At 39.1% G+C, this 20,265-nt stretch overlaps 1 protein-coding gene across 2 annotated transcripts in view; it reads left to right on the top strand.

The window, feature by feature from the left end:
* NCOA1 (nuclear receptor coactivator 1) overlaps positions 1-20,265 on the top strand; it is a 137,884-nt gene that overhangs the window by 103,811 nt on the left and 13,808 nt on the right. For both annotated transcript variants that reach the window (XM_006767522.2, XM_015566389.1), the window contains 4 exons: positions 576-890; positions 8,469-8,570; positions 10,550-10,952; positions 18,982-19,156. In XM_006767522.2, coding sequence (XP_006767585.1) covers positions 576-890; positions 8,469-8,570; positions 10,550-10,952; positions 18,982-19,156 — 995 coding nt within the window. The remainder of the gene's footprint in view (positions 1-575; positions 891-8,468; positions 8,571-10,549; positions 10,953-18,981; positions 19,157-20,265) is intronic.

Genomic DNA, 20,265 nt, shown 5'->3' with positions numbered 1-20,265 from the left:
ATGAGTAATAGTGAACAAGTAGGAAAGCCCACCTGTACAGCATTCTGTTAGGTGAACTATTAATTTTTTTCAAATAGGTAAAAACATGAATTCTATATTTAAGAAAGAAAAATGCCTGACTCATCCCTTCTTTAGGAAGCTACATCTGTAGTAACCTAGTAAATATAAAGTTTGTTGATTCTTAGGTTTTGCAATGAAGTTCTTTTTAAAACTTTTCACTTCATTTCATTGATTTAGGATCTTCATTTTAACTGCATTTTCATTTCTTTACTGAGATTTTAAACACCTCGGTTATGGGGGAAAAGGAGACAAATGTAATACTTTCAACAATAAAGAATTTTAATAAATAAATAAATAAATATAAACATCTCAGTTAATCTATTACTCCATTTCAAAAGTAACTTTCAGAGGTAGTTCCTTTAAGTAGTAAACATCTGGAGAGCTTCATGAATCCACTATGAGTAGATTATGATGAAACTTTCTAGAGATGCTATCAAATCCAAAATTACATAGAGAAACATGTCATTTATTGGCAGAAACATATGTGTAAAATAGCCTCGTTTATTTTCTAACAGGGAGGTGGATTAGATGTATTATCAGAGAGATTTCCACCACAACAAGCAACACCACCTTTAATGATGGAAGAAAGACCCAACCTTTATTCCCAGCCTTATTCTTCTCCTTCACCTACTGCCAGTCTCACCAGCCCTTTCCAAGGCATGGTCAGGCAGAAACCTTCATTGGGGTCCATGCCTGTTCAAGTAACACCTCCCCGAGGCGCTTTCTCACCTGGCATGGGCATGCAGCCCAGGCAAACGCTAAACAGACCTCCAGCTGCACCCAATCAACTTCGACTTCAACTTCAACAGCGATTGCAGGGGCAACAGCAGGTGAGTACTCGTGTTTAGCAGGCGATACTTTTTAAAGGTATGTGCTTTCTTTATAACAAGACAGCCAAGGTGTCAAGTTTACTCCCAGGACCTTTATGAAAGACTCAAAACACCACCCTTGGTTTGCTAGGATAAGAAAAGGGGACATATTCATTCAATTAAAAGACTGCTGGCTCATAACAAAGTACTTTGAGACCTACAATTTAAAAGCAGTTAATCTTTTTTTTTGAGATAAAAAATATTAGGATGAACATTGTACAATTAATAAATCAATAAAGAGAAACATAGCTTAATTTATAGAGTATCAAGAAACACTTTATGATTATTGAAACAGAAAATGCAGTTTATGTTGTTTGAAGTTGGAGTGGTCTTTTTTTTTTAATTTTTTTTTTACTTTATTGATTTTTTACAGACAAGAAGGGAGAGAGATAGAGAGTTAGAAACATCGATCAGCTGCCTCCTGCACATCTCCTACTGGGGATGTGCCTGCAACCCAGGTACATGCCCTTGACCGGAATCGAAACCGGGACCCTTCAGTCCGCAGGCCGACACTCTATCCACTGAGCCAAACCGGTTTTGGCATGGAGTGGTCTTATATTAGGGAGCATGAGGAAAGAATAATTTGGGGATGTTGGGTGCTGTGGGTGAGTTAAATCTCTCTCATGACAGGCAATGAGTAGGTATAGTGGCATACATATTTAAGTCTGTATAAACAGCAGGTATAGAGAGAATCACCAGGAGCCAAAAAAGCAAGTGGTTAAAAGTATTATCCCTGAGAAGTGGGACTGGGGCTGTAGATTTCTCTTTCTTCATATTAATCCTTCTGTATTTTTTAAACCATATGTGTATATTGTTTCAGATTATTTTTTTAAGTATTTAGTGATATTTCTTGGAGACTTACTAATTCAGGAAGGAAGAAAAAGGAGATAAATTGGAAAGTCAGTATGATATAATGGTGGTAAGAGTAAGCTCTAGTTTCAAATCCTAGTGCTAACCTTATCTTAGGTGGTTCAACAATCAATTTATTTACCCTTTTAAAGCTTCTGGATCCTCATTTATAAAAAGAGTCTAATAACTAATTCCTTTACTTAATAGGTGGTTGTGTGCATTAAATGAGATAATGCATGTAGAGCTCTTAGCATAATACTTGGCATCTTATAGCATTTAATAAATGCTAGCTATTACTATAAAATTATATTCAATAAATATAATAGATACTATAATGTAGTTTCATTTCACTTAAAAAGATGATGAAAGGGAGAAAGAGAAAGGGAGAGATGAGATAGGGAAAAAAATTTTAATGGTATAATAACAAAGAAAGGAATAACTGTAAATCTTGGGGTGGAATAAAGGATTCAAAGAGGAATTAAGAGGAAAGAAGGAAGAAAAGAGAAACAAAGAAAAGGAGTAGTAATATATTCTGAGAATAAGTTAAAGATAAGCTGCTTCTTGTTATAACTTGTTCATCGTAAGATAGCATAAGAGGAGGAAATAATTAATAGTTCCTCTGTATTTAATCTTTCATAGAACATATTTAAGGGGACAAGTGATAGGTACTGTGAGGAAGATAAAGAAAAAATGATACAGGCAACTTTGAGAACTTATAGTCAGCTTAGGGTATTTAACAGATAAATACCCAAAAGTTAACAGCAGTAAGTGACTAAGTGCTAAACCAAAAAAGGAGAGGAAAGTGTAGGTATGCTGATTTCCTCATTGCACAGAGTAGAGTTCAGTAAATACTGTCTACAGTTACAGGCTCAGTGAGCAAGACCATTTCAACAATCTAGGTCAGGTTCCTGAATAGATGAAATGATAATTCATACTTAGTTCAGAAAAAAAAATTGCTTTTGCTTTGATTTGCTCCTAAAGCAGCTGATAAGCAGAGTAGTCATGCAAAGAGTGTATCTGAAATAAGGACACAAATAAGTCAACATCGCTCCTCTGTGCTTCCTTTAAATATTATAGAAGCATGTCCAAAGTTTGGAGGTCTTGGTAGCCCCAACAAAGTGAAATAAATATCCATCAAGTTGGAGAAATACAGAATTTGGGGCACATTATGTTTTAAGCCTCCAGATATGTTACTACACAAAAATAACATACAGCTGCCATGTAAAACAATAACTCTGCTACCTAATGAGCCACTATATCCAGACCTATTCTTTGGGTTCAGGGCTATCAGTTCTTCTGTTCAGTAGTGGTACTCAGTCCATAGTGGCTCTTCACTGCAGAGTCTTCTATGTGTGAGGGAGGTCTGGCCAAGGCTTATCTCAGCAATAAAGAAAAAGGAAAGCTCAACTCAAAGTAGTAAAACAAAAAAAAAATACTTTTACTCAAATATTAAGATGATTCAAAATAGAGACATGTCCAGGTGTGGTTAGTTCAGAGACAAGGATGTTATCAAGGACCCAGGTTCTTTCTGCGTTTTTACCCTGTAATCCTTGGCAACTAGAAGAATGGCTGCCATGGTTACAAATACCACATGCAAACAAAACTATCTAGCAGGGGAAAACAAGACTATCTTTTTCCTATGCGTCTTGCTTTAAAAGCCATGAAACTTTCAGAAGGCTCTTGTGCCTTCTTCCCCACTTCCACCCCCCACTCCCAAAAAGGGAAATCAAAAAGAAGACCTCACATGGTTGGCTAGCCAGAACTGAATCACTTGTGCACCCTTAACCAATCGCTGGCAAGGATTGACTTAGAGTACTCGTGGAGATGTGTGATTTGGGATAATTAGCTGAATAAAATCCTATTCTGTCATCAAGGAAGAAGAGGAGGGTAAATGGCTGTGTTGGCATTAATAGTACCTGATATAATTAAGAAATTAGGTTTAAATAAATTATTTTAAATTATACAGGTAAATTCACAGTCGGGATCAAATTGGTGAACTAAAGTGAAACATCTAACTTCTGCCTTAAATTCCATTAAATGACAGGTTGTATATTTTAAGTGAATAAATTCATATCAGTATAGAAAAAAAAGAATACCATCAGCCTACTAAGAATTTTGAAATATAGAAAGCAAACATAAGAAACAAAATTATCATATACAAGTAATACAATTGCTTACATAGAAAATCCAAGAGAACCTACAGGGAACTTAGATCTAATAGAGAAGTTCAGCCGAAACCGGTTTGGCTCAGTGGCTAGAGCATCGGCCTGCGGACTGAAAGGTCCCAGGTTCGATTCCGGTCAAGGGCGTGTACCTGGGTTGCGGGCACATCCCCAGTAGGAGGTGTGCAGGAGGCAGCTGATCGATTTTTCTCTCTCATCGATGTTTCTAATTCTCTATCCCTCTCCTTTCCTCTCTGTAAAAAATCAATAAAACATAAAAAAAAAATAGAGAAGTTCAGCGAAGTTTCTAGATAAAAGAATAAGAAATAATAATTAATGACAATCCTTTTTATTAGCAACAAGCAATTAGAAAATATAATTTCAACATATATCACAATATGCAAAAATAAATCATAATTAAAAGTCAAAAAGAAGATACAAGTAAAATATATTGTTGATTTAAAGGCTGTTGTAAAGATGACAATCTTTCTGAAATTAACCTATAGATTCAGTGGAATTCTGATTAAAATATCAACACAGGATTTGACCAATAGATGCAAAACTTATTTTAGAAGAATGAATGCAACCTTAAAGAAGAATGAGGATGAACTTGCCCTGCCAGATATCAAGATTTAAAACCAAGTTTTAAAAATTAAAACATTGTAGAACTGCCATAGGGATAGACAGTTCCAATCTATCTATATATATAAAAGCCTAAGTAACCATTATTACAGAACGACTGGTCGACCGGTCGCTATGACACACACTGACCATCAGGGGGAAGACACTTAACACAGGAGCTGCCCCCTAGTGGTCAGTGCGCTCCTACAGCTGGAGTGCCGCTCAGCCAGAAGTTGGACTCACACCAGGCTCACTGCTGGCGAGCACAGCTGTAGTGGCAGGAGCCTCTCCCACCTCTGCAGCAGTGCTACTAAGCAGTGGTGGCAGCAGGCACAGTAGGGCCAGGATGAGCAGCAGCAGAGCTTTGCCTGGCCCCGGCTGGGGCTCCTCCCCAACCGCCTGCCACTTCAGCACTTCTACATCCCTTGGGGGAGGTGTCAGATTGCCAGGGATTGGGCCAAAGCCCAGCAATCCGACATCCCCTGAGGGGTCCCAGATTGCAAGAGGGTACAGGCCAGGCTGAGGAACCCCATCTGTGCATGAATCCGTGTACCAGGCCTCTAGTTGGAATATAATAGAGAGCCCAGAGACACACCAGACATATATAGGAACTTTATAAGTGATACAATCCGGGACCCCTCAGAGGATGTCGGACTGCTGGTTTCGGCACGTTCCCCACAGGCTAGGCCAGCAGTCCGACATCCCCCAAGGGATGTAGTAGTGCACAAAGCGACAGGCAGCTGGGGAGGAGCCTGAGCCACGCCACTCCCATTCATCCTGGTCCTGCTGCACCTGCTGTTGCTCGGTAGCACTGCCATGGAGACAGGAGAGGCTCGTGCTACTGCAGCTGCACTCGCCAGCCGTGAGCCCCACGTCTGGAACCCGTGGGTCAGCTGAGCAGTAACCCCACTGCGGGAGTGCACTGACCACCAGGGGGCAGCTCCTGTGTTGAGCATCTTCCCCCTGGTGGTCAGTGCGCATCATAGCAACCGGTCGTCTGGTCATTCGGTCGCTTAGGCTTTTATATATATAGATAGACTAGGGGCCCAGTACATGAAATTCGTGCATGGCTAGGGTCCCTAGTGGCTGCCGGCTGCCGGCCGGGGCCTCCCTTCCCCTGGCTGCCTGTTGCTGCCACTGGCCAGGGCCTCCCTCTGGCTGCCTGCCGCCGGCCAGGGCCTCCCTTCCCGCAGTTGGCCGGCTGGCCCCGCTCCCTGGTCGAACTCCTGGTCAAACTCCTGGTTAAGGGGACAATTTGCATATTAGGCTTCTATTATATAGATAGAGGAAACCAGAAAATAGAACTAAGGTCAAAGAGCAGAAACTACAGAGAAGCAGATTTCACCTCCAGATTTCTGGCAAAAACTGCCTGGTAAAAGAGTAAGCTTCTTTAATAAAATAAGCTTCTTGGGGACGCACTTGAGATCTTATTCCCCAGCATATATCCTCAGTTTGGCTCCAATAAACTTACGTAAAAAACAAAACAAAGACTCGTTGGCTTGTAAGAATTTATGCAGTGACTGTATCAAGATTCTCACCCTAGGCACTACTAACATTTTGGTGATTCTTGTTAGTGGGAGAGGGGGACTCCTCATGCAATCAAGGACGTTCAGCAGCCTCCCTGGCCTCTACCTGCCAGATGCTAGTAGGAAACCCCTCCCCAAGTTGTGACAACCAAAAATGTCTTCACGCATTGCCAGATGTCCCTTGTGGGGCAGAACCACCCCTGATTGAGAACCTCTGGGCCAGATAATCATCTTTTAGGTTACTATAGAAAGACTTCTTGCTAAGGCATTGAAAAAAGTCCATTCAGGCAGACAAAAAAAGGCAGCTGTCTTGTGCTGTGTGTGTGTGTATGTGCACGCATGTGCATGTTTGTATGTGTTTTATATGCATAGGCTGGGTTTGTATCCTCCCACACGAGCCCCACATTTCCTTTTGTAATGCAACGAGCCTTTTGACCTGCCCTTTATAGGCTTTTGAATTTGTGTCCTTCGCTCTAAGGACTACCAGCCTCTTTCATGCCCCAAACTCCAAAAGTTAAGATTTTCACAGCGTTAAAGGAGATGGTGAATCTTTTGGGAAGACTTTCTTGAAGAAGTGGAGCTTGATCTGCTTGCTGGAAAATGGGTAGCATTTTAGTAATCAGAGAGAAGAAATAGGTCAGAGTAAGACAGTTGTACACACAGTCAAGGGAAGGGAAAAATGAACAAGAGTTATTTTATGGGCAGAAATCAATCAATTTTTCTTTAACAGAAAGTGCTTATAGATTGCTGCTATTTAGAATAATTCCTTCTACTAAAAATAGCCTATTTCTTTTCTAAGGTTATTTTTTCATTTTTACTACTTCTCAGTCATCTTTCCTCCATCCCCACCCATTTCATTGTAACCATGTCTCACAATTGAAAGGATATATAAAGCTATAAACTTGGAATCCCAGCTCCCACTCCCCCAGCAGTTTTTCTTCTCTGCATCTCTAAATATTAATGTGTTTTCGCCTGTCCTCATTGCCTTCTCTGTTTTCTTATACTTGCTCTTTTTTCTGCCTGAAGTTAACCTTTTGAAGCTCCCCTTGAGCTCACTCAGGCGCTTGGTCCCTGCCTTCATGTCCTACACTAGTTATTGGTCTGTCTGCATTGCTGTAGATGTCTATATTAGGCATCGCCGTACTTGATCTTTAAGCTGTAGGTCAAAGGTGGGGAACCTCCAGTCTGTGGGCCATACAAGGCCCACAAAATTACTTGGTCTGATCCTGCCAAGGCATTAGCAGTGAGTTGATTACATGTCTGACCAAATATAGCAGGCTAAGTTTTAAGTTGATAATTTTATATGGCCCACGAATGATGTTATAAACATCCAGATGTCCTTTGGCAGAAAAAAAAGTTCCCCACTCCTGCTATAGATTGTTTATAAGGAGGTACAACCCCCAAGGATGCTTGTTTTGTTACCTGATAAAGTTGAGGCATGTCTGTGACCTGGAACCCTAAGCCTGATATAGATAGCATCTTCCAAACTAGCGTTCCATAGGAGATTGTTCCAGGAGATACTATTAATGGCTATATGTCAGAAAAAAAGGTTTGTGATAAATAAGTTGCATAGCCTATCCCCTTCTTAAAGACCTGCAACGTACCCATAGAATTACTGCAGTAAAGAACTCTGTTTCACCTTGTGTAACCCATCATTCCCAGTACTTAATACAGCACAACATGCTGTTTTCCTGGCACATCTATTAATATCCTGCAGAACAATGTTCTTTTAGAACACCAATTTGGGAACTGCTGGTCTAAAGTAATTACTTCTTGCAGTTAAATAAATAGTTCATTTTCTCAGACCATTTGTTTCTTACATAATTCTCTTCAGCTAATGAAATCATGTTGGATTTTCCCCGGATATGTACCCATTAGACAGGCACCCTCCAAGTGAGAAGTACCTCAACTTTTCCATTTATCTTCCAGACCTTTGTAGAATGTGCCCAATTGTATACTTACATTTTTACTCACAATAATTTTATGACCTAGAGCTTTTCTCTCCATTATTACACTTACCTGAAATAACTAAGTATTAACGTGTTTTTTCAAAGTGCAATAAATGCCTTTCTGTGTTTGTGTATTTTAGTGGTAGAGCATTTATGGCAGAACATTTGAAAGTTTAATACACATATTTGTACCTATGTGCATACATATATGTGCATGTGTGTATTCTATTTTTAAATGCTCTGCCATATTTAGTGTAGGTGGGGACTATGTTAGGAATTACCAGCCTTTTGGCAGATAAACATGGAGAATATATTACTGAACATGCAATAGTAAAACTTGTTAGTAATCAATAAAATGTTTGTGTTACCTTCAAGGGCTATGCTATATTTTCATGTAGAAATACGATATCTCATTTTTTCCATTTTTTCTAGTTGATACACCAAAATCGGCAAGCTATTTTGAACCAGTTTGCAGCAAATGCTCCAGTTGGCATCAATATGAGATCAGGCATGCAGCAGCAAATTACACCTCAGGTAATGTGAGCAAACCAAACACTGTTAGTACTTTTCTAATCCAAGCTGTGTTTCCTAAAGTGTTGACTTGGAGTGTCTTTGAAATGGCCTGTGAGCTGATCTTTTAATGATGTTTATAAGTGTAGCTCTCTTCTAGAATGAATTTATAATGGATCTGTGATATCCCTTACTGATATTTGATCAAAAGCTGAGGGTTCTTTGTTTTGTTTATTGTTATTGTTGTCACTGCTATTAGATACCAGTGGACTAAGTAGAAAACTCTTACTGCTGTTCTGAATAGTGCTAGTAATAAGAAGCCTCGGCTATGAGACTGTATGAATGGTACCTGAAACCCGATCCAAACTGTGTCACATTGCTGAGTTATCTTAACTATCTTGTGTTCTCAGGTCCGTCTGAGCATCAGCATTTTCTATTTTTTATTTATTTGAATGATCGTTATACATGAACACAGAGCCACTGGAACTTTAAACATAAAAAGAACTGGATAGCCTTCTAAGTGTTAACTAGATCTTAACTTCCACACATAGTTTATTATTTTTGCTTCGACCACTTTTTTGTTTCCTTAACCAAATTGACACAAACATTTGGGAGATGAAGGACTCTAAAGAGGATTCAAACAAAATTCTTCTTTTCTCCATAAAATGGACCTAGATGGATTTGGGGGCAAATACAGAAAGCCAACACTAACCAAAAGGATAAATACTGAGAGAAACTGCTAGTAAGCAGCAGATGTTGGCATCTTTATGGATCCAGATTTGGGTTTCTATGTCTTAAAAATCTTGGGGTTAGTTCATGCAAGGGTAATTAGGTTGTAAGGAAACAAGACCCTATTATGGAATTAATTAACATAAAGATGATTTCTACCAGAATGTCATATGTCCGTTTGTTCTAGATTGGGCTATATGTAATTGACAAGTTTAATTTTAATGGAGCCATATGCTTTAATCAGACCCTCAATCTGAATTGATATTTTCTGAGGAAGGCTTTATTGACATGCCGTATTGCTTTGCAAATTAGACCAAAAAGTGATTTCAACCTAATGTTACCACTTCTTTCTTCATTCACAATATCATAGCTATTTAAAACACTCTAATACCTAGAGTAGTCTTATACTGCAACAATGAGATAAAATAGCTGGTTCCATTTATTTCTGTTTATTATCTTATTTCTAATTATTTTCCTTTTAAATGATAATTTATTAGTCATTGGATCCTGGGTTTCTGATTTTTTTCCTCTTTTACTAGTAATGGTATTTGTAAGTTTTTTAACTATAAAGATAATATATGTTCATTATAAATAATTTGGAAAATACTAAAAAGTATATAGAAAAATTTAAATCACCTATAATCACATTTTATTCATTTAAGTAAAGTGGAATAAATTATTTCCATGAGAAAAAGGGGAAACTGTAATTTTTTTGAAATAGAAAAGTAGAAATCTCCTAACAACCTAATGTCAGATAAGATGGAAGTCGTTAGAAAAGGTAAAGATACAAATTATGAACAACAAATACACATCTATCAACAAGTGAGTCTAAAAATCAAGTGAATAAATAATCTGATGAACAGAAAGGAAAAAAAAGGATGGAAGTCGTTAGCACATTTCTTTCTCTCCTCTGTGGTTTTAATGTTTCTTTTAACTATTTTTTATGACTTATAATACTAATCAATGCGTATTTTCTTTGACTTTTCTCAGTTCTGTGTGACTTTTTGAGAATTTGCATTTAACCACTTTAACAGTCAATAATAGTAGTTTTAGCATTTCTCAACTACCTTTCATCTATAAAATTTACTTAATTGTTTTTCTCTCCTGTGATTATTAAGAGTTTTTTGTCCTCTTTCAGTTTTATTTTCCTCTGTATACTGATAATTGCTACATATTTTGTTGCCCCAAGCTACTAGACTTTATCCTGTAAGCTTTCCAAGATAGGTAGAGGTTATAATTATTATAATAAGTGAAGAATTTTTCCTCCTTTGCAGCCACCCCTGAATGCCCAAATGTTGGCCCAGCGCCAGCGGGAGTTGTACAGCCAACAGCACCGACAGAGGCAGCTAATACAGCAGCAAAGAGCCATGCTCATGAGGCAACAAAGCTTTGGGAACAACCTCCCTCCCTCATCTGGACTGCCAGTTCAAATGGGGAACCCCCGTCTTCCTCAGGGTGCTCCGCAGCAATTCCCCTACCCACCAAACTATGGTACGAATCCAGGAACCCCACCCGCTTCTACCAGCCCGTTTTCACAACTGGCAGTAAATCCCGAGGCAGCCCTGGCCAGCCGCAGCAGCATGGTGAACAGGGGCATGGCCGGGAACATGGGAGGACAGTTTGGCGCTGGAGTCAATCCTCAGATGCAGCAGAATGTCTTCCAGTATCCAGGATCAGGTATGAGGACCCCAGCCAGCATCGTTGCTTTCATCAGTACTGCACACAGGCCTCTTTCTATGTGTTTCAGTTCGGTGCCATGGAAGCAGTGTGCTGAAGGAGAGACACATGGGGGTCAGGAGGTCCACGCTCCAGACTCACCTTTTGCCAGTAAATGCTTGAATGAATTGAGGCTTGTATCTCTGTTACATAGCTAAGATTATTAAATTAGAAGATCCATAAAGATGTGTCTACAAACCACATTCTCTTATTTTCTTATGCCCGCTGATGGATCCCTATAAGAATCTAGTGAAGGTCTTTTTTAGACAATGGATTTAAGTTCATTAACGCAAAATTTGGATACAGTTTCTTTAATTACGTTGAAAATTCTGATAGTTGACATAAGGATAAATAATTTTCACAAAGTATCTCAAAAGTCTCATTGGTGTCACCACTCTTAGCTGCTTAGTTTGCAAGCTAGTCCTGCAATATTAGGCAACTCTCTGGCTTCCAAAAGGACTTTCTTTTTTGGATCTTTCATTTGCACAGTCTGTCCCTCATTCTCTTTGTCCTAGGTGATGATATCTTGTTTTACTTCTATCACCTTGACGTTCTGATAGGTAGTGGCAAAAAAACCACATTTGATTGATCCACCGTGTTTAATCAGTCGTTAATGCAAAATTAATGGCAAACTTCTGAAAAAATTGAAATAAATTCCTTGATATTATAAGTGAAAGGAAAAGTAAATTTTAAGTCTGCTTAAACATGAATATCAATGAGAAGGTGGCTGTTTGACTTGAGTAAAATAGTGAAGTCATATAGAGATTTTTGACATGGCAGTATACTTATCAACTTTGACAGCCAAATTAATTTAGACTTTTCTTTCTTACAGCAACAAATGCTAAAATCCTTTGACTATTAATTAAGTGTCTAGGGAGACTTGTATCAGAGAGCGCCAGAATTCTCTAATACATTTTAATCAAAATTATGCACATCAGTTCCCTTGTCCTCAAGACAATAAAGTCATCTTTGGCTGGTTTGTTTCTCTGACACTATCTGTGTGGGCAGCAAAAGGATTATAAATCCATAGTGTCATTTTAAGATGTTCTGAACAGGAATGGCCTTCAAAAGAGTTTTATTTCTCATGATTTCTGTATGCAAAAAAATTGAAAAGCCTTTTTCACTTTACTTTAGCTTGCAGAGGGACTTCCTCCAACATTAGAAGACTTGTATAGTTACCTATTTACCCAATCCTCTTCTAAAATGGCAACCTAGCCAAAACAGCAAATAGATGCTTGGCCTTCATGATATTGATTGCAGAGCTGTAAACCAAAAGATTTGTCTCATTTATTTGGAGGGGGGGCTAACTACCAGTAAGCCAAACATTAATAAATTCCCCCAAGGATTTTATTTCTCTTATGAAAATGGTACTTCTGCCATTTTCAGTCATGCTCTTTGATACCTCTTCTCTGGAAAGCTAAAGAAGGAGAACTGTTTCAGAGCCACCTGGAAGGCAGTGCTTCACAGCCCCAGCTCCGATGAAGTTAACAAGATTTCTTTCAGGGTTGCGGGTCTAGACCAGGGGTGGGCAAACTTTTTGACTCAAGGGCCACAGTAGGTTCTTAAACTGGACCGGAGGGCTGGAACAAAAGCATGGATGGAGTGTGTGTGTGAACTAATACATGTTAACACTGCTGCTGGGGAAGGAGCGGAGGGAGAGCAAGAGAACCCTCCGCTCTTTCGGCTCCGCGGACCGGATAGAACAGCCGAACGGGCCGATCTGGCCCGCGGAGCCGTAGTTTGCCCACGGCTGGACTCTAGTTATTGATCTCCTGAATGTCAATATATAGAACACAGTGATTGAAGTAATGAGTTGGTGGACCTTCGTTCTTTACCAGGCAATATAACTGAATGTGTTGCCACCCACCATTGATGCTGTATCTAGTACCCGGATTTTTCTTCCAGCCCACCTTTTGGCGGACCAAAAATACTTTTCATAAAGTAAGAATCTTACTTCGATAAAGCCAGCAGTCATACTCCAAACAAAACCCAGAAGCTGGGTACAATAGAATAGCCGTTTCACCCAGTTGCAGACTGAAATGAAATGGCAGAACTTTCAATTCTTCCATAAACTGCTTTAAAATAATAGGAGAAAGTTGCTTGTTTTTCTGGATAACATAAGAACACCTAACGATAAAATGTTTGTAATTTCTTCCACTGTTCTAAGGTGAAAGTTTGCCTCCAGTATGGTCAGCAGCCTGGGATAAGGCTTCAAGACCAGGCCTTGTATTAGTACAAGTTCTGGAAAAGTTCCAACCATTTCAAAGCAAGTCTTCGGGGGGGGGGAGGTGGGGGATCATACGTTTTTATGAAGTTTTATTGGAATACAGCCATGCTCATATAGTTTACATTTTAACTACAGCTGGTTTCACACAGCAGAATTGTATAGTTGTTTCAGAAACCTTATTGCCTGCAAAATAAAAATATTTAATATCTGGCCCTTTGCAGAAAAAGTTTGCCGATCTCTGTTCATTGATGATGGTAAAGCCAAAAGATAAATACATTAACTTTGCTTTAGTCCTTTGCTTTGGCATCTTTCAGCTTAACATAGGCCCAACCAAAGTAACTGAAGGACATGTAGACAACAGTAATGGCAGAGTATACTTCCTGTTATTTCTGGAAACAAATTTTTTTAGACTATTATGCTAAGAAGATGAGTGCACTAGAACAGAATTAGACTTTAAAAGTTTGTTTCATGCTAACGCAATATTCTAAGTAAATATGAAGGATTTTTAAAAAACGTTGTACCCACTTCATGAATTCCTTGAAGCCCATCCGAGCTCCCTTCTGTGAACTACACAGTGAACGTGCTCCTCTCCCCACTCCTCCCAGTGATCTCATCAGCTCCTGTGGCTTCAGTGACCTCTTCGTGCTGATGACTGTTCTCTATCTCTGAACCAGATCGCAGCTCTGTGTACAGCTGCCTACTGGACAAACATACTCTAATTTTCCACCAACACCCCACACTCAACATGTCCAAAGTTAGACTTACCAACTCCACTTCCCCTTGCCTCCACATCTCAGTGTCCCAGCTCTAACCAACTTCTCAAGCTCCAAGAAAAAGGACATACCTTGCTCTCTTTTTCTTCCAGGCTTATATACATCTTGTACCCTGTCTACAATACCCCTGCCTCACTGTCTCATTCTGTTCCTTTCTTCTCTTAGAGGGGTCTCCTCTGGAAGCCTTCCCTGACACTCTCAATCATAAGCATTCACCACCCTGTCTTCCAGCCATTCGTTAACCTAGCTGCCTTTCTTTTTAAACAGCAAGTGCCTCGAGTGAGCAAAGTGTGATATTTTAGTATCTGTTTCTCAAGTACTTAGCATAGAGGTTGGGGTGGGTCTGGGAGTAGATGCTTAATGAATCTTCGAAGAAATTAATGAACAGAAGGATATATCTTAATTCTAGTTGCTGCTGCCAAATGGCTGTGATGCTGTTGATGGTCCAGCAGGGAGAATTAACATAGTCTAGGCAAAGATGGAATTGTAGACTTTAAACTAGATTGTCTGGTTCAAGGAATCCAAGGTCCAATGTAGAGGCCGAACTGGGACTAGAGCTCTAACCACCTCTCCAACTCATAATTGACAGGCTGGTTCTTTCTACTAAAACTAGGTCATCTGATAAGAAAGCCATGGGCAGTTAAGATGTGAGATAAGGCCAGAAAAAATGTCAGAAAACATGGTGATGTACTTGCAGTCTCTTATTTATTGTTTCCTTTCACCCCACAGAGTAATATCCAGAATGTCATAAGTATCTCTTCCCCCTCACATATATAGTTTTTCTCAAAGAAAGTATTTTATCATAAATACGGTTTAAAAAGCATTAGAACAGACAAGTGTTTATTAAGGATCACAATAAAAACAGTTGAAATTTAAAATGTAGAATTAATGCAAAGCTAGTCAATATATATGGAGATGATTATATGTGATTAATATGATTAATATTATATATGATTATAATATGATTACTATTATATATGATCAATATATATGATTAACATGATAGGGGAGGGGAGAGAAACCCACTCTATAGAGTTATAAATAGAAAAAAAGTAACTTTCTCTATTCTAAGTCAAAATTATTTACCAGAGATTAAATTACATGTGGAGGAAGCAGCAAGGAAAAATATGTAACTTTATTTATATAATCTTTACGCAAAAAGGTAGATAAACATTTAGTAAAAGAAAAAAAACTCAATAAAAACTGTAGGTTGCTCTACTTTAATAGAAAATTTAAAAGTGTAGCCTATTAGAAAACAAGTGAATAAATTAACTATATCTCTGACCAGATTAACCAAACAAAAAAAGAGAAAAAGGTCATTGTATTAACAATGACAGAATACAGACTATTATACAGGCATATACAATTATGTCTACAAAGAAACATTAAGAACATATAAGTATGCATATGATAAAATGAGAGGGAAAGAAGCAAAAATAAAATTTATTCAAGATTTTATGGAGGAAGATTTGAAGGGATTATACTAAATTATGGTAATCAAATTATAACATTCTTTTTTTTTCTGCCCCTGTATAACTTTTTCTACCTCAAAAGTATTTAACTCTGAAGTGTATTTGTCAGGGAAAAAAAAAACACAATATGCTAACATAACAGAAAACAGAAAAAGAAATCCATTTTTACGTTTTAAAACTGTTAATAGACTTTGACTTTTGGCCAACATGGGGTAACAAGGACTGGATTTATTCTCCTATTGAAACAAACAGAAAATCAAAGTATATGAAGCAAACAACAGTTCTCAAAGTTGTCCAGACTATGTGCAGGGAGAGGGACTCCACCAGCAATAAGTGGTGTCCCTGAGTTGAGGCAATGGAGCTGGGCACAGTATAAGAGAAGGAGCCATGTAGAGAGAGAACTATGGGGGATAGTTCTCTAAGAGGATTTCACTTAGATCTTCAGCTGAATACGTGGCTGTGGGGGTGGGTGTATACATGTGCGTGTACATGCAAACCAAGGCCAGGGAAAACCACCTGAAAAGATTAAAGGGAACAGTCTTTAATGTTCACACAGAGCCAATTCTTCTTCTCACCAGCTGGAATAGAAAATTCATAATTCATGGGGTGTCAAGCAGAATACTCAGGAGGGTTTTGCCTCAGTAATGAGCAAAACTGAATGAACTGTGTCTGCTTTTGTTTCTTTAGTTACAACACCCAAAAGAAACTGTTTTCATGTAACAATGACCCCGACAAATGTCAAAACTATTTAAAGGGATTTTAAAAATTGAGCAACTAAGAAGGTAAAATTCATAATGTCCAGAATCATTTTTAAAAATTACCAGGCAAGCAAAGAACCAGGAAAATACAACCAATAATGAGGAGAAAAATTAGTCCATCAAAACCAACCCAGAAATTACACCGGTAATAGAATTAATAGAGATGTTAAGACAATTATAAATTCTACATTTATTCTGTATGTTCAAGAAGTTAGAGGAAAGATTGAACATGTTAAATAAAGGTATGAAAGATATTTTTTAAAGCCTAAATCAAACTTCTGCAGATGAAAACGACAATGTCGTTGATGAAAAGTATACTAGATGGGATAAGAAGCAGACTGGAAGTTTCAAAAGAAAAAATTAGTGAACTTGAGGATACAGTAATAGAAATTAGAGAAAAAAAGTTTGAAAAGATAGTAATTCATTTCAAATTGATCTTATAATTCAATGCAATCCTTATCAAAAAACAGCCCTGGCTGGTTGAGCCCACAACCCAATCGGTGGATAGAGTGCCAGCCTGTGGACTGAAGGGTGCCAGATCGGATTCCAGTCAAGGGCACATGCCCAGATTGCAGGCTTGATCCCCAGTAGAGGGCGTGCAGGAGACAGCCAATCAATGATTCTCGCTCGTCATTGATGTTTCTAACTCTCTCTCTCCTTCTCACTTCCTCTCTGAAATCCATAAAAATATATTTGGAAAAGAAAAAAGCAACAAACCTGGCTGGGTGGCTCAGTTGATTGAAGCATTGTCCCATACACCAAAAAGTTGCGGGTTTGATTCCTGGTCAGGGCACATACCTAGGTATTGGGGTTTGGTCCCCGGTTGGGTGGTAACTAGTGTTTCTCTCACATGGGTGTTTCTCTCCCTTCCTCTTTTTTTTAAAAAAAAATATTTTTATTTATTTCAGAGAGGAAGGGAGAGGGAGAGAGAGATAGAAACATCAATGATGAGAAATTGATTGGCTACCTCCTGCACGCCCTCTACTGGGGATCAAGCCTGCAATCTGGGCATGTGCCCTTGACCAGAATCCAACCTGGTACCCTTCAGTTCGAAGGTTGACGCTCTATATCCACTGAGCCAAATCAGGTAGGGCTCCCTTCCTCTTTCTCTAAAATCAGTAAGCATATTCTCGGGTGAGGATTAAAAAACAAAAACAACCATGCTTTTTGGAGAAATTGACAAACTTCTCCTGAAATTTATATGGAAATGCAAAGGGATAGCCAAGACAATTTTGAAAAGGAAGGACAAAGTTGGATGACTACTAGTTTCAAAAATTTTCATAAAGTTATAACAGTCAAGACAATGTGGTATTGGCACAAGTATAGACATACAGATCACTGCAACAGAATGATTGACTTTAACAGTAAATTGATTTTCAATAGTTAAATCAATAAGCATCTTGAATAAAAAAGAACAAACTACTGATAACTGCTTCAGAATGATTAAACATCAGAAATAGTATGCTAAGTGAAAGAAGCCAGACATGGAGCACCTCAGATGATTACATTTATATGTAACTAGAGGCCTGGTGCAAGAATTCATGCATGGGTGGGGTCCCTCCTCCTGGGCAGCGATTGAGGCCTATTGGGGGACCAGCTGGCTTGCTGGAGGGACCCCTGGAGGTTGGCCAGCTGCCCCCCATTGGGGCCTATCGGGGGCCGGCAGGCCAGGGGTAGGGGCCGTGGACCATTGGCCATCTGGCCCCACCCTCGATTGGTGTGGGGAAGGGGCCGCAGGTGGTTGGGGGGCCAATTGGGGCCCGGATCATGATGGTTGGCTGCCACAGTGCCCATCATAGCAACTGGTCATTCCAGTCATTCCAGTTGTTCTGCCGTTTAGGTTGCTGGGCTTTTATATATATATAGATACCTAAAAAAGGGCAGACCTGTAGAGATAGAAAGGAGAGCAGTGGTTGCCTGAGGCTAGAGGTGGAAGCGGGATTGACACTACACAGGCACAGCAAATTTGGAGGTGATAAGAATGTGTAAACTGGATTGTGGTGATGTTTGCACAACTCAATAACTTTATTTAAATACATGAGTTGTGCAGTTCAATGGGTGAATTTGACACCATGTAGATTATATCTCAATAAAGTAAAGAAAAAAAAAAACAGGGAAAGGAAGAAGAGCCCACAAAAATGACTGAGGAGGAATAGCCAACAAAACTCTCCTTTTCCATTTCACACGTGGGTTGTTCTTATCTTTGCTTTTTCAATTTATCTTTATTATACAAGTAATCTGCCATGTATGTTCATATAGGTTTTTTACACTTAAAAGTTTATGTAAGCAAAATAGAACAAAAAAGTCACATGTATTCCTGGTACGCAAATCAGCATGTTAGAATGGAAAACATTCTTCCACACTTATTTTATGTTTCTTTACCTGTCTCTCTTTTTAAAAAAAAAATATATTTCTTTATTGATTTCAGAGAGGAAAGGAGAGGGAGAGAGAGATAGAAACATCAATGATGAGAGAGAATTACTAATCGGCTGCCTCCTGCACACCCCCTCCTGGGGATTGAGCCCACAACCCAGGCATGTGCCCTTGGCCGGAATCGAACCTGGGACCCTTCAGTCCGCAGGCTGACGTTCTATCCACTGAGCCAAGCCGGCTGGGGCTACCTGTCTCTTTATACTGAAATTCCTTGCCTTATTTTTAAGAAACAAATGTTTACTCTATTGATTAGGCTACTTCTAAAGATCGTTGTAGGTTAATGAATTTATAATATATTCACATAAATTAATGTGTGTCAATTTGCAGGAATGGTTCCCCAAGGTGAGGCCAGCTTTGCTCCATCTCTGAGCCCTGGGAGCTCCATGGTGCCGATGCCAATCCCTCCTCCTCAGAGTTCTCTCCTCCAGCAAACTCCACCTGCTTCCGGGTACCAGTCACCAGACATGAAGGCCTGGCAGCAAGGAGCAATGGGAAACAACAAGTAAGGGGCAATTTTTATCTCCGACTGTCCCCAGTACTCTGCAGCACATAAGAACAGCCATTCCTTCACAATCTAAATACATTATTATTGGCTACTGCAATTGGAAAATTCAAGGAACTGAATTTTATGTCATCAGCAAGAAAAATAGTGATTTTTAAATCCTTTAAGTGATTCTTAAGATAAATTTATATGTTTACAGTAGAGGAAAGTGGTCTAACGGCCCCCAACCTTTTGTCCCACATCGGACACCTAGGGAATGTGATCAATTCCCATTGGACAGACTTCCCAGGGACAGTTGTAGAAATGGGTACTTATAAAAAAGCATCTCTTTATATACATGCTTAAATATCTTAAAAATCTATAGCAAGAATGACAAAATGTTAGAATTCAATAGAGCTGAATTCAGACAGGTTGCACTCTTCTCAGTATTTTTTAAAGATTTCATAGTAAGAAAGGTTTCAAGGCTTCTGGGTCATTCTGCCTTACCCAACTTTTTGATTCTAGATACTCAGTGGCCTCATCTTACCCATTTTGCTTAGCATCTCACTACAGTCATTTTCCTCCACATCCTGGCTGCTGAACTTTTCACACATCATTTGAATTTTTTAAGGGTTTTAATTTGGTTGTGTCTTGGTTCTAATGACAGGGAAACCATTTGATCTGACAGCATAATAAGTAAGGCAGTTAAAGTTTAAAACTCAAAGACTATATTCTCTGAAAGTTCACTGAAAGGTGAGAGAGGAAATCTTGTCAGAGAACTATGTAGCTCTCAGAGAGGACTGTGTAAAAAACTGTAGCTCTCAATGGGGACTGTGTGTAAATTAGGTAGAAATGGAACTAACTTGCAAGAAGAATTTAGTCTCTAATATGTCCTAATCCCAGCTTCCTAAACCCACTTAAGATTTCATGCTCCGTCACTCTAATTACTCCCTTACAGGCACTCAGCTTGCTTGTCCAGCTCTCTCCCTTTCACACTGTGCCTAGCAAAGGGCTCCTAATGAAGTCCAGCTTCAGCTCTTGCTCCATGTCTACACTTACGCACTTAATGTGGCTGGAAGTAACACAGTCATGCTGACACGTCTGTTCCCCTTGACAGTTAAATTTGTTAA

This window comes from Myotis davidii, unplaced genomic scaffold, assembly GCF_000327345.1.
Source record: "Myotis davidii unplaced genomic scaffold, ASM32734v1 scaffold238, whole genome shotgun sequence".
Classification (NCBI taxonomy): Eukaryota; Metazoa; Chordata; class Mammalia; order Chiroptera; family Vespertilionidae; genus Myotis; species Myotis davidii.
The sequence above is the reverse complement of the archived record's forward strand: the minus strand, read 5'-3'. Positions and strand labels throughout refer to the sequence as shown.